The 12,429-nt window shown below is 36.5% G+C and overlaps 1 protein-coding gene across 1 annotated transcript; it reads left to right on the plus strand.

Moving 5' to 3' along the window:
* Positions 1-3,294: 3,294 nt before the first annotated feature.
* LOC127094550 (uncharacterized mitochondrial protein AtMg00810-like) lies at positions 3,295-4,062 on the plus strand. Its single transcript, XM_051033373.1, has one exon. The coding sequence runs from the start codon at positions 3,295-3,297 to the stop codon at positions 4,060-4,062; it is 768 nt and encodes a 255-aa protein (XP_050889330.1).
* Positions 4,063-12,429: the final 8,367 nt, after the last annotated feature.

Consider the following 12,429-nt stretch of genomic DNA (forward strand, 5'->3'; position numbering starts at 1 on the left):
TAGCATTCAATGCTTTAGAGTTTCCAAGGGCTAGATCATCCTCCTCCTTGGTCCATTGTTCCTCAGCCCTCTTCTCAGTTGTAACTTCTCCATCCTTAGTAATAACTGGATGTTCCCAGCCTATTAAAATAGCCTTCCAAGCCTTATTATCCAAAGATTTTAGGAAGGCTACCATTCGAGGTTTTCAGTAGTCATAGTTGGATCCATCCAGAATAGGTGGTCTGTAAACAGATCCTCCGTCTCTATCCATAGTACCAGAAAGTACCGTCCCTATATCTCACCCAGAACCAGAGCAGGATGCCTGCTCTGATACCAATTGAAATTCTGGTATCAGTATGAGATGTCGAAGGTAATGTCACAACACTAATATCTGAACAATATAAACAGGATAAAAGATAAAGAACAATAATGCAAGTGACACAAGCAATTGTTAACCCAGTTCGGTGCAAACTCACCTACGTCTGGGGGCTACCAAGCCAGGAAGGAAATCCACTAAACAAAATCAGTTCAAAGACTCTCAGTAAACAATTTCAAGTTACAGTCTTTTCACCTAATCTCTACCCATGTGACTTCTACCTAAGAACTCTTAGATGTGAGATCCTACTCACTCCCCCTCAATCACAACAGTGATATAAAACAAGAATTACAATGAAAAGAAGACACTCTTCAAGAACACATACTCTATCTTATTTAAAAGCTTCAATCAAGTAAACACACACTCATGCTTCAAATCTTAGAGTGGACAAATTATAACTCAAAAGTCAGTCCAATTCAATCATCAATGGATGAATGAATGGCTCACAATACACACGACCACACAAGACTAAAACCCTTATTCTCTCTCAATATTTCGTTCGTTATTTCTTGTGTATAAAATCAGGTTTCGATGTCCTTTATATAGAAGTGTTTGGCTGGGCTTGGACATCATAAAACCCTAAAACTATTTTCCATTCAGATCTTCTCATGACAGCTGATTATATCTCGTTGGAAAATAAGTCAATCTGGTTGTAATTACTGATTGAATGGTGCATTCAATCATCTATTCAATCACACATAGATTAGCATAAAAACGCAATCACACAATACATAACATTCAGACTGAATGTTCTGTATACAGATGTCATGACATCGGGTCTAACATCTCAGTAAAATCCTGCACATTCACATTTTAAACACACTGCAGGTACATGTTATCTTATGTCAAGACAACACTTGTGATAACTTGTGAACACTCTAGATTTTACCAAAATTGTTGCCAACACATAGAACCAACAACCAATAAGTTCCTGCTTTGAGTTTTTTTTCTGTTTTGAATAATAAAGATGACAACATTATGATATGGTATTTAAGATTAGGTCATCCTAGTTTTCGTTACTTAAAACACTTGTTTCCTAAGATATTTCACAATAAAAACTTTTCTTTGTTTAAATGTGAAGCATGTGAGTTTGCAAAGTATCATCGTTCCTAGTTTTCATTACAACCTTATAAACCGTCTAAACCTTTTTCTATTATTCACAGTGATGTTTAGGGTCTTAACCGTACAAGTACATTCTCTCTCAAAAAATGGTTTATCACATTTATAGATAACCATACAAGAGTATATTGGGTGTACTTATTAAAGGGGAAATCAGATGTTTATCAAACTCAAAAGAATTTTTTTCAATGGTACATAACCAATTTCAAACAAAAATCTAAGTCTTTAGAAGTGATAATGACAAAGAATATTTTAACACTACCCTGGGTGATTTTTTTCTAAAAAATGGGATTGTACATCAAAGTTCATGTCCTAATACTCCTCAACAAAATGGAGTGGTCGAAAGGAAAAATAGACATTTACTAGAGGTTGCTAGAGCTCTACTTTTTTCAAATAAAGTACCAAATTATTTGTGGGGCGAAGCTGTTTTAACAGCTGCGTATTTAATTAACAAAATGCCCTCCAAAATTCTCAATTTTCAAACTCCTATTAATGTCTTCAAAGAATGTTTTCCTAGTACTCGTGCTTTAACTAATTTAACTTTAAAAATATTTAGTTGCACAACCTTTGTTCATGAACATGAAAATGTTGGAAAACTTGAGCCACGTGCTATAAAATGTGTCTTTGTTGGATACTCCCCAACCCAAAAAGGATATAAATGTTTTGATCCAATAAATAAGAAAATGTTTGTCACTATGGATGTTACATTCTTTGAAAATAAACCTTTCTTTTATGACACTCATCTTTAAGGGGGGAGATAAACGAAGACTCGTTTCAAATTGAGGACATGAGTTTTTTAAATAACTTATCTTTGCCAGTATCACAAAATTATGAGATTTTTACACCTACACCAACAGAAAATGGTCATGATTCTTTATCTGATCCTACTCTTATTATGAGTAAGGAACCTTGTGAATCTAAGCCTACATTTTCTCTTGTAGAAAACAATGAGAATCCTGAAAATGATGATAATGATGATCTAATTGAAATGCCACAAAATAATGAGTCACTTCAGCAAAACAAATTTGAATTAGGAAACAGGACTTGGAAAGGAAAGGTTTTTGTGAAAAAGCACCATAAAGGAAAGGACCAGTCCACATCTCAACACTGTTAGGAATCTGAACCGGGGAATGATTAATTTCCTAACATAAGAAAATGTAGGTTTATCTCTATTTATGAGTCGTATTTTGTATCCTGGTATAAATGATCTTGTTGCCATTAAAAAACCTGTCAGATCTTGCACTAAACATCCCATGTCCAATTTTATATCATATTCAATTTTGTATTTATCTATGTTTGCCTTCACTTCAAAATTATCTAGTGTAGAAATTTCAAAAAGTATACAAGTTTCTCTAGAAATTCCAAAGTGGAGGGAAGTTGTACTTGGGGAGATTAAAGCTCTTGAAAAGAACAAAACCTGGAGTGTTACGTCACTACCAGATGGCAAGAAGACAGTTGGATGCAAATGGGTGTTTACTGTGAAGTATAATTCAAATGGGTCAATTGAAAGGTACAAGGCTCGCTTGGTGGCTAAAGGCTTTACTCATACCTATGGTATAGATTACTCAGAGACATTTTATCCTATTGCAAAATTGAACACTATCAGAATTCTTTTGTCTCTTACTGCTAACATGGATTGGCCTTTGCATCAGTTAGATGTTAAGAATGCATTTCTTAATGGTGATCTAGAAGAAGAAGTATATATGGATATTCCTTCTGGCTTTGAAAACAAATTTGGATAAAATGTGTGCAAACTAAATAAGTCTTTGTATGTATTAAAGCAGTCCCCTAGAGCTTGGTTTGAAAAATCCACTTAGTTCATGAAGAAACAATGGTACATCCAAGGACAGGCTGATCACACCTTGTTCGCAAAATTCTCCTACGATGGGAAAGCTGTTGTCCTGATTGTTTATGTTGATGATATTGTCCTTACTAGAGACTATACAGTGGAAATGGCAAGAGTAAAAGATAAATTGGCAGTAGACTTTGAAATAAAGGACATGGGATTCATGAGATATTTTTTAGGTATGGAGGTTGCTCGGTCAAAAAATGGTATTTTGGTTTCACAACAGAAATACATTATAGACTTGTTGAAAGAAATAGGAATGAGTGGATGTCGTCCTGCAAATACCCCTATGGATCTTAATGCTAAACTTTGGGCAGAAGGTAATGTTTTTGTTGATATTGGGAGATATCAAATATTGGTTGGGAAACTGATTTATTTGTCACATACTCGACCTGATATTGCTTTCTCAGTTAGTGTAGTGAGTCAGTTTATGCATTCTCCTTTTGAGGAACATCTTGAGGCAGTCTATAGGATACTGAGATATTTGAAGGAAAATCCTGTAAAAGGACTGCTTTTTAAGAAGACTAGTGAAAGAAATGTGTCTATCTTCACTGATGCCAATTGGGCAGGTTCAATCACAAATAGAAGATCAACCTCTGAATATTATACCTATGTCTGGGGTAATCTTTTGACATGGAGGAGAAAGAAACAAGGATTTGTAGCAAGGAGTAGTGTAGAGGCCGAGTTTAGAGCTATGTATCGAGGTATTTGTGAAGGATTATGGATCCTTAGAGTCCTATAAGAACTTAAGATGAAAATTGAGCTTCCATTGAAATTGTACTCTGACAGTAAAACTGCTATTAGCATAGCTCATAATCCAATTCAACATGACAGAACCAAGCATATCGAGATTGATCGACACTTCATAAAGGAGAAGTTAGATGTGGGAATCATATGTCTACACTTAGTGACTTCAAGTCATCAAACTGATGGGGAAGGCCACTTGTTGTTGTTATTCGCTATAGGAGGCTAAACGGGTATATGAATCGGGTCGGGTAAGAAAGTGGGTCGAACAAAAATATGTTGAGGAAAGCTTTATGGTAACCCATAACCTAATAAAAATAGGTTGAGGAAAGCTTTATGGTAATCCCTAACCCAACAAAAATAGGTTGAAGAAAGTTTTACGGTAACCCCTAACCCAGTGCTCCTAACTGAATAATAATAGGTTGAGGAAAGCTTTACGGTAACCCCTAACTTAGTGCTCTTGATACCATATTGGAAAAAATAGGTAAAAGTTGTTATTTTTATTCGTCAGCCTTAAGTTGGTTTATATAGTGAAGATACAATTAATACAATTGATTTTCTCTTTAATGGAGAATAAAGAAAATTAAAGGTAGTATTAAATGCAATAGTAAAACCAGAAATAATATATTTTCAAACAACATATAATCTTGCATGATCCCTTAAGAGCATTTTCAATTAGATAATTAAAGGTCATTTGATTATTTAATTTAAACTAGAAAGACTTAGGATTTGTGCCATACATGTTCCTTTAGGTTAAATGCAATCCCTCTTTCTAAAACCATAGAAGATAGGACAATCAATGCATGACAACATCAAGCTTCATTCCTCATATTTGGTATTATATTTCGTTCTTTCAATCATATCTCTCTCTTTGTCCATTCAAGACTAAAACCATTTTTGCAAATAAACTTGATCCAACATCAAGTATAAATCATAAAACACTTAACAAATATGATGCAAATTATGCGCCACGAGCCTTAAGAAATGGAGAAGAATGAGAGGGAACATTTCTATCCTTATTTTGAATACCTTTGGATACGGGACGTATGACCCAATTGTTTAAAATATTCACCTCCATTTATAGACTTTAGTGCAATTCAAATCAAGAAAACTTTCAACGTTCGTCTTCGGACTAAAATCAATCACAATCAACATCAAAATCATTTCATAATATTTCTCTCTCACTTCTTTGGTTTAAACACCATTTTTACAATTCAGTTCTTGGTTTAGACACCATTTTTACACTTCAGTTCTTGGTTCAAACACCACTGTTAATTTCCATCTGTAGTTAAGACACCACTTTTATAATTTCAGTTCTTGATTAAGACACAACTTTTAATTTATGTTCTTGGTTAAGACACCACTTTTAATTCTTGTTCTTGGTTAAGACACCACTTTTAATTTATGTTCTTGGTTAAGACACCACTTTTAATTCTTGTTCTTGGTTAATACACCACTTTTAATTTTAAGTCCTTGGCTCAGACACCACCTTTAAGTTTTGTTCTTGGTCCAGACACCACATTTTCATTTCTTTGTCCAAACAACAATTTTCTTTTCATAAAAGAACTGTTATGATCCATTCTTTAGCAGTCAGACTAACATCTTAGAGCATCTGAACCAGGATCAAACATCTAACGTCAAAATACTTCTATGATACGATTATAACTTTGTTCCCTAAAATCAACCAACAAATACTCATTTTCTACCCACGAACTACGAAACTCTGATGTTCTCATTGCACCATGGGAATATGTAGGCACTAGGTTTCGAAATCTTTGCGAGCACATTATTTAAAAACTAGTTTTCCCTTAATTAAAACCAATCACAAATAATCTTTAGATAATAACACCTATACACGCAAAGAATAATCAAAATGATTCTCGTTGAGTACAACAGATGTGAGGGATGTTAATACCTCCCCCTTGCATAGCCGACTTCCTTACCCCTTTTCTCTTCCCTTTGAATTTTATTGATATTTTTCCTTTCTCTTAGAATAAATAAAATTCAATGGCGATTCTGTTGTATTTCGAGCGTGCGATGCGCTCGGGTATTTTTTGAGGCGCGACATGATGGATGAATTTTGGAGGAAAATTATGTTAGTTAGTTAAGAATGTTGAATATATGCCCTTGGATTGCAATCCATGTGAGGGATTTAAGAAAGGTTAGGATTGAGTCTCAATGAAATTAGTTATATTTTGTGTTTGTGTAAGAGTGAATTGAAGTGTATTGCAAGTGTTAATTAAATTGAAAAAAAGGGAAGGTTCTAACTAATTCGGGCAGTTAGTTGATGGTTAGGGTTGGGTTAGTTACAAGAGATTTTAGTTAGTTGAGATAAGTTGTAGTTAGTTAATGAAGTGACTTTTGTTTGAAGTTTTGTGTAATTCCGTTTGGATTTATTTGCTCCTGTTTGCATGACTGCTTCTAACTCTTGTTGGAAATCCCCCATAACCTATGGAGAGTTTCAATCAATCTTGATGAAAAAGATTGTTATCACCCACATAATAACAATGAAAAGAGAAGAATAATAGAGAAAGAAAGAAAGTAAAGAACGATGAAGGAGAAGAAGAATTAAAATTTTATAGAGTTTCTCTGTGCCCACAAACTGTGGAAAACTTGTTATTCATTTTGCAATTGCAAAATACTGTGAATACAATGTTATGAATGCTTTATTCACCTCATTACAAAAATAAGGGTTACTCCCTCTATTTATAGATTTAGGTTAACTTGGACCTCAAGCCAAAGCCCAAAACTATAAAAGCCCAAAATAAGCAACACTACTAAAATAGGCCTAAGTCGAAATCTTGTGCGAAGCAACATGCTTCGACACTTCGACACACTAACACAACTCAACACATTAGGTGGTTCGATACTTCCTTGCTCTGTCGAGCAACCTGCTTCGACACAAGGAATTACAATTCAACACACCACTTAACTCATTGTGTCTAAGCTATATACATTCATCATAGCTCTTAGTCTTCTGGGCACTTCGACCTGCACTCCCTTCGTCATGATGTCTGGAATTTGATTCTCAGTTCTGCAGTGTTCCACATTCATCTTCCCATCTGCTACCTGCTCTTGAAGATAATGGAACCTCATCTCGATGTTCTTGCTTCGACCATGTGTTATCGGATTCTTTGCCAGATTGATAGCTGACATGTTGTCGATCTTCATGGTAATTGCTGCATAACTCTTCGCTATTATCTCTTCGACCAGATTCACCATCCATGTTGCTTGACATGCACAAAGAAAAGCATATATGTATTCTGATTCGCACGATGATAATGCCACTACTGGCTTTTTTCTCGAACTCCAAGCAACTGGTGCACCATCTAGCATAAACAAATAGCCAGCTGTGGATTTTCGATCCTCAGCATCACTACACCAACTTGAGTCGGTGTGTCTCACTAATTTGCATTCTTTTCCTTCATCAGCTGCAGGAAACAAAATGCCATAGTCGAGAGTTCCTTTCAGATACCTTAGTATCCTCTTCGTCGTTGCTAGATGTGATACCTTTGGCTTCTGCATGAACCTACTCACCATACCTACATTGTATGCTAAGTCAGGCATGACAAAGGTATAAAAGTGACCCAATAAGTTTTATGTATTGCTTCTTATTACATATACTCCACGTTCACTTGTTCACTTGTTCACTTCACAAATTCCTTCTTCCTTAGAAAACCATTTATCTTATTGTTCCAAGCTCTTGGAGCTTGTTTAAGTCCGTACAGGGCTTTATGCAACCTGTACACTTTTCTTTCTTCGCCATGTTTCACAAACCCGTCTGGTTGTGCAACGTAAAATTCTTCTTCTAAGGGCCATTAAGGAATGCACATTTCACATCCATCTGACACATCTGCCAGTTGTTCATGTTTGCTAGACCAACAACCAACCTGATTGTTTTGATCCTAACAACAAGTGCAAAAACCTCATCGAAGTCGATTCCTTCTTTCTTAAGAAATACTTTCACCATAAGTCTCGCCTTGTGTCAAGTCACTTCTCCTCTAGGATTCAATTTCACCTTGTATACCCACTTCACATCGATTGCCTTCTTGTTTTGGGGTAATTCGACAAGTAACCAAGTATTGTTGACTTCAGCTCTTCGTTCATTGCTTTCATCTACTTCGAATCTTTCAATGCCTCAACTGCATTGACAGGTTCAACATCTGTGTAGAAAGTATAATGTACCAACTCACCTTTTTCATCGACCACATCATCTGATGTAATCACACATTCTTGCAACCTTGCAGGCATGTGTCTTGTTCTCTGAGGTCTGCTTGGGCCTGCTTCACCTCTGACTTCTTCCTGTCGAACTTCTCTTTCGACTTCACTAGCTGGTTCATCATAAAAGATTCTCACTGAATCTTTCTTGACATTCTCAGTCCAATCCCATTCTCTAAGCTCATCTATGATCACGTCCATGCTGATCACCACTTGCTTATTCCCTGGGTCGAACAACTTGTATCCTCCAGTCGAATGATATCTTATCAGGATCATCTGATTTGACTTGTCATCAAATTTTATTCTCAACTAATTTGATACATGTCTATGTGTTATAGATCCAAACACCCTCAGATGACTCAAGCTAGGCTTGACACCAGACCAATATTCTTATGGCGTGATTCCTTCTAGCTTCTTCGTCGGACATCTGTTCAGGATATATGCCGTAGTCGACATAGCTTTCCCCCATAATATTTTAGGTAGATGCTTGACTTTTAACATACTTCTAACCATATTCATGATGGTTCTATTCTTCCTTTCCGCAACTCCATTATGTTGTGGAGTGTAGGGTGACACCACCTCATGCACAATCCCTTCTTTCACACATAATGCATCGAAGTCTTTCGACACATATTCTTCACCACCATCAGTTCTCAAAATCTTGACCTTTCGACCGCTCTGTCTTTCGACCATAGATTTAAATTTGGAAAATACCTCGATCACTTCACTTTTCTTCTTGATCAGGTAAGACCACAGTTTTCGACTGAAATCATCTATGAATGTAACAAAGTATTTGTTACCTCCAATCGAATCCACCTGGAGAGGACCACATACATTAGGGTATATGACTTCAAGAATTGCCTTCGACCTACTTCTTGCATCCTTACTGAAGTTGTTCTTATGATGCTTCGCCTGCACGCATTCTTCATACACTTCGTTTGGAATTTCGATTTTTGATAATCCTGAAACCATATTTCTTCTCTTCAAATCTCTGATGTCTTTGAAATTGAGATGGCCAAGTCTATAGTGTCATATCCATTCATCTCTGGTGACTGCTGTTGTAAGACACTTATGCTCCATCATATTAAGCTCAATCTTGAAGGTTCTATTCTGAGACATTGGAGCCTTCAAGATCAACCTTCCATTTGAGTCGAAAACTCTCATCATCTTGTCTTCGATCGACACTTTGTAGTTCTTTTCGACTAACTGCCCTATGTTGAGAAAATTGCTCTTCATGCCTGGTATGTACAACACATTTGAAATTACTGACCTCTTTCCATCTTTCCTCATAATCAGAACATCACCAACACCTTCAGCTGCTAGAGTGTTCTCATTTGAAAATTTCACCATGTTCTTCATTAAGGGCTTTATGTTGACAAACCAATCTTTTCTTCCAGACATGTGTGATGAGCATCCTGAATCCAAGTACCACTGGTCCTTGAATCTCTCTTCATCTCTTGTTGTAACCATCAACAACGTCTCTTCTTCTTCATGTTTCGCCAACTTTGCATAAGTTTCTTGATTCTTTTGCTTTTCTGGACAATCACTAGAGTAGTGACGATACCTTTGACAATTGTAAAACTAAATGTGACTATTGTCTGTCTTTTGACCACCACCTCTTCCTCTACCTGCAATACCACCTCTTTGGTTGCCTTGGTTCCAGGGTTTTCTCTGATTCGACCAGTTTCCTTCTTGGTGATTTCGACCAGTCAAATTGTTTTAACCTCCTCTGCCTTTGTTGCCATTCCAACTTCCTTTGCTATTTCTTTCTTTTGCTGATTGAGCTTGCAAAGGCATATCACTCTTATACTTTCCTGTAGCTCTTTCAGTCATTCTTTGTTCATGAGATTTAAGTGTCCCTTGAAGCTTTTCCTTTGTCAATTTTGACAAATGTTTTGACTCTTCTATGACTACTACCACGTGGTCGAACTTTGGAGCCAACGACCTTAAGATCTTTCCAACAATAAATCTTGATGTCAACACTTCTCCACATACCTTGATTTGATTCACCACTTTCGTAACCTTGGTGAAGAAATCAGTTATGCTTTCATTGTCTTCCATTTGAAGTAATTCGTATGTTCTTTTGTGAGTTTGTAACCTCACCTCTTCCACCTTCTCCGCGCCTCCAAACAATTTCTTCAGAATTTCCCATACTTCTTTCGCTGACTCTGCATCACTAACCTTTTCAAAGTTATCTGCATCACATTGATGGATTATAAAGAGAGCTTTATAATCTTTCTTCTTCAATTCTTTATGTGCAACCTTTTCTTGATCTGTCGCGGCTTCTGCAAGCGTTGTTACTTCTTCCTTCACAAGATCTTAAAGATTTTGATAATAGAACACAACCTTTATCTGCTTGCATCAATTCTCATAATTGTTGTTCTTGAGAATTGGAAGATTTGCTGGAAAATGCCTGTTTGGATGATTCGTTGTCATGGTGACTTTCTTCCCACGAATCGTTTAACTGGAGCTCTTGATACCAGATGTTGGAAATCCCCCACAACCTATGGAGAATTTCAATCAATCTTGATGAACAAGATTGTTATCACCCACATAATAGCAATGAAAAGAGAAGAACAATGGAGAAAGAAAGAAAGTAAAGAACGATAAAGGAGAAGAAGAATTAAAATTCTGCAGAGTTTCTCTATGCCCACAAAGTGTGAAAAACTTGTTATTCACACTGCAACTGCAAAATACTGTGAATACAATGTTATGAATGCTCTATTCACCTCATTACAAAAATAAGGGTTACTCCATCTATTTATAGATTTATGTTAAGTTGGACCTCAAGCCAAAGTCCAAAACTATAAAAGCCTAAAATAGCTAACACGACTAAAATATGCCTAAGTCAAAATCCTGTATGAAGCAACATGCTTCGACACTTCGACACACTAACACAACTCAACACACTAGGTGGTTCGACACTTCCTTGCTCTGTCGAGTCACCTGCTTCGACACAAGGAACTACAATTTAATAACCCTCTCAAAGTCTATCTCTGCAACAACTCTAGATACTTGAGCATGCACTTTCTCTTTGCTATCAAGATTGGAATCCCGCTGGTTGAGTAGATCGGAGAGGCAATTCTGATTAATCCACTCTTGTAAGAAACTTCTCGTGCCACGAGATCCTCATTAAGAATTAAGGCAAGAACATGAAAAAGAGTAGCTAGCATGATGTAATTTTCATTGCTAGAAACTATGCTACATTCTTTGATCCGGTCGACAATAAATGTAACAACAGTAGATCTATGTTTATCATCATCCTGGGAGCATGTCATCACAAACAAGTAGCAGACAAGAAAAGCAAGAGGTTCTTTCATCAGTAGTTTTGTGCAAGTAGACAACAACTTATCACCAGGAGGAAAATGGATTGTCTCTTCGTCTAGATGTTGAGCATTGCCATTTGCTGCAGCATTCTTTATATCTAATGTATTCTCTGATCATCATGAATGACAGGCAGTGTTTCGCCATAAAATCCATGTACAATTGGTTGTTTAGATTAGACATAAGCAGCAACATGGTGAATAAAAGTTGAATGAATTATGTTATTTTAATGGACCTGAAAATATGGTCGGTGATGGCACGAAGCCTGAGGTGTTACAAATGATTTGTACAACCACTTCGTGGAGTAAAGTTAGTGGTATTCACTCAGGAAGCTGGAGAAGTTGATCTACTTCCACCTAAGGAGTATGTGCTTTCCCTGAAGGTGATGTTGGCAACATTGAACCTTGCCCTACACCATTTTAGGGACCGTGGAGAGAATCGCTGGACTGGATCAATGTTAGTTGTATATTAATAACAATATGAACAAGTGATTGTACTATTTGAGAAGCAGATACAAGAAGGGACAATATCTCAATGACGACAGTCTCAAGAACCAGCTGAGTATATGTGCCAGGATCCTGAATTTGGTAGAATGCCTTTTGCTTTTCGATGTAATCTTCAAGATCCTTTTGTTCATTCAACACTATTCCTTCTTTTTATATCAAACTATTAATGACATAGGAAGTGCTACAATGTTGTTTTAATTCTTTCTGCAATGAACGGTTGATGGCTTACCATCATTAAGCGGAGTTAAACAAGTTTTCCGGATGTTGGAGGTGAAAGAGTTCCTTCCATTTCCAAAGGAATTAGGTTGTGGTGAAGT

This window comes from Lathyrus oleraceus, chromosome 6 (genome assembly GCF_024323335.1).
Source record: "Lathyrus oleraceus cultivar Zhongwan6 chromosome 6, CAAS_Psat_ZW6_1.0, whole genome shotgun sequence".
NCBI classification, from domain to species: domain Eukaryota; kingdom Viridiplantae; phylum Streptophyta; class Magnoliopsida; order Fabales; family Fabaceae; genus Lathyrus; species Lathyrus oleraceus.

Bases quoted from the DNA above. Each gene is read 5' to 3' on its own strand.
- LOC127094550 (XM_051033373.1), top strand. From the start codon at position 3,295: ATGAAGAAACAATGGTACATCCAAGGACAGGCTGATCACACCTTGTTC.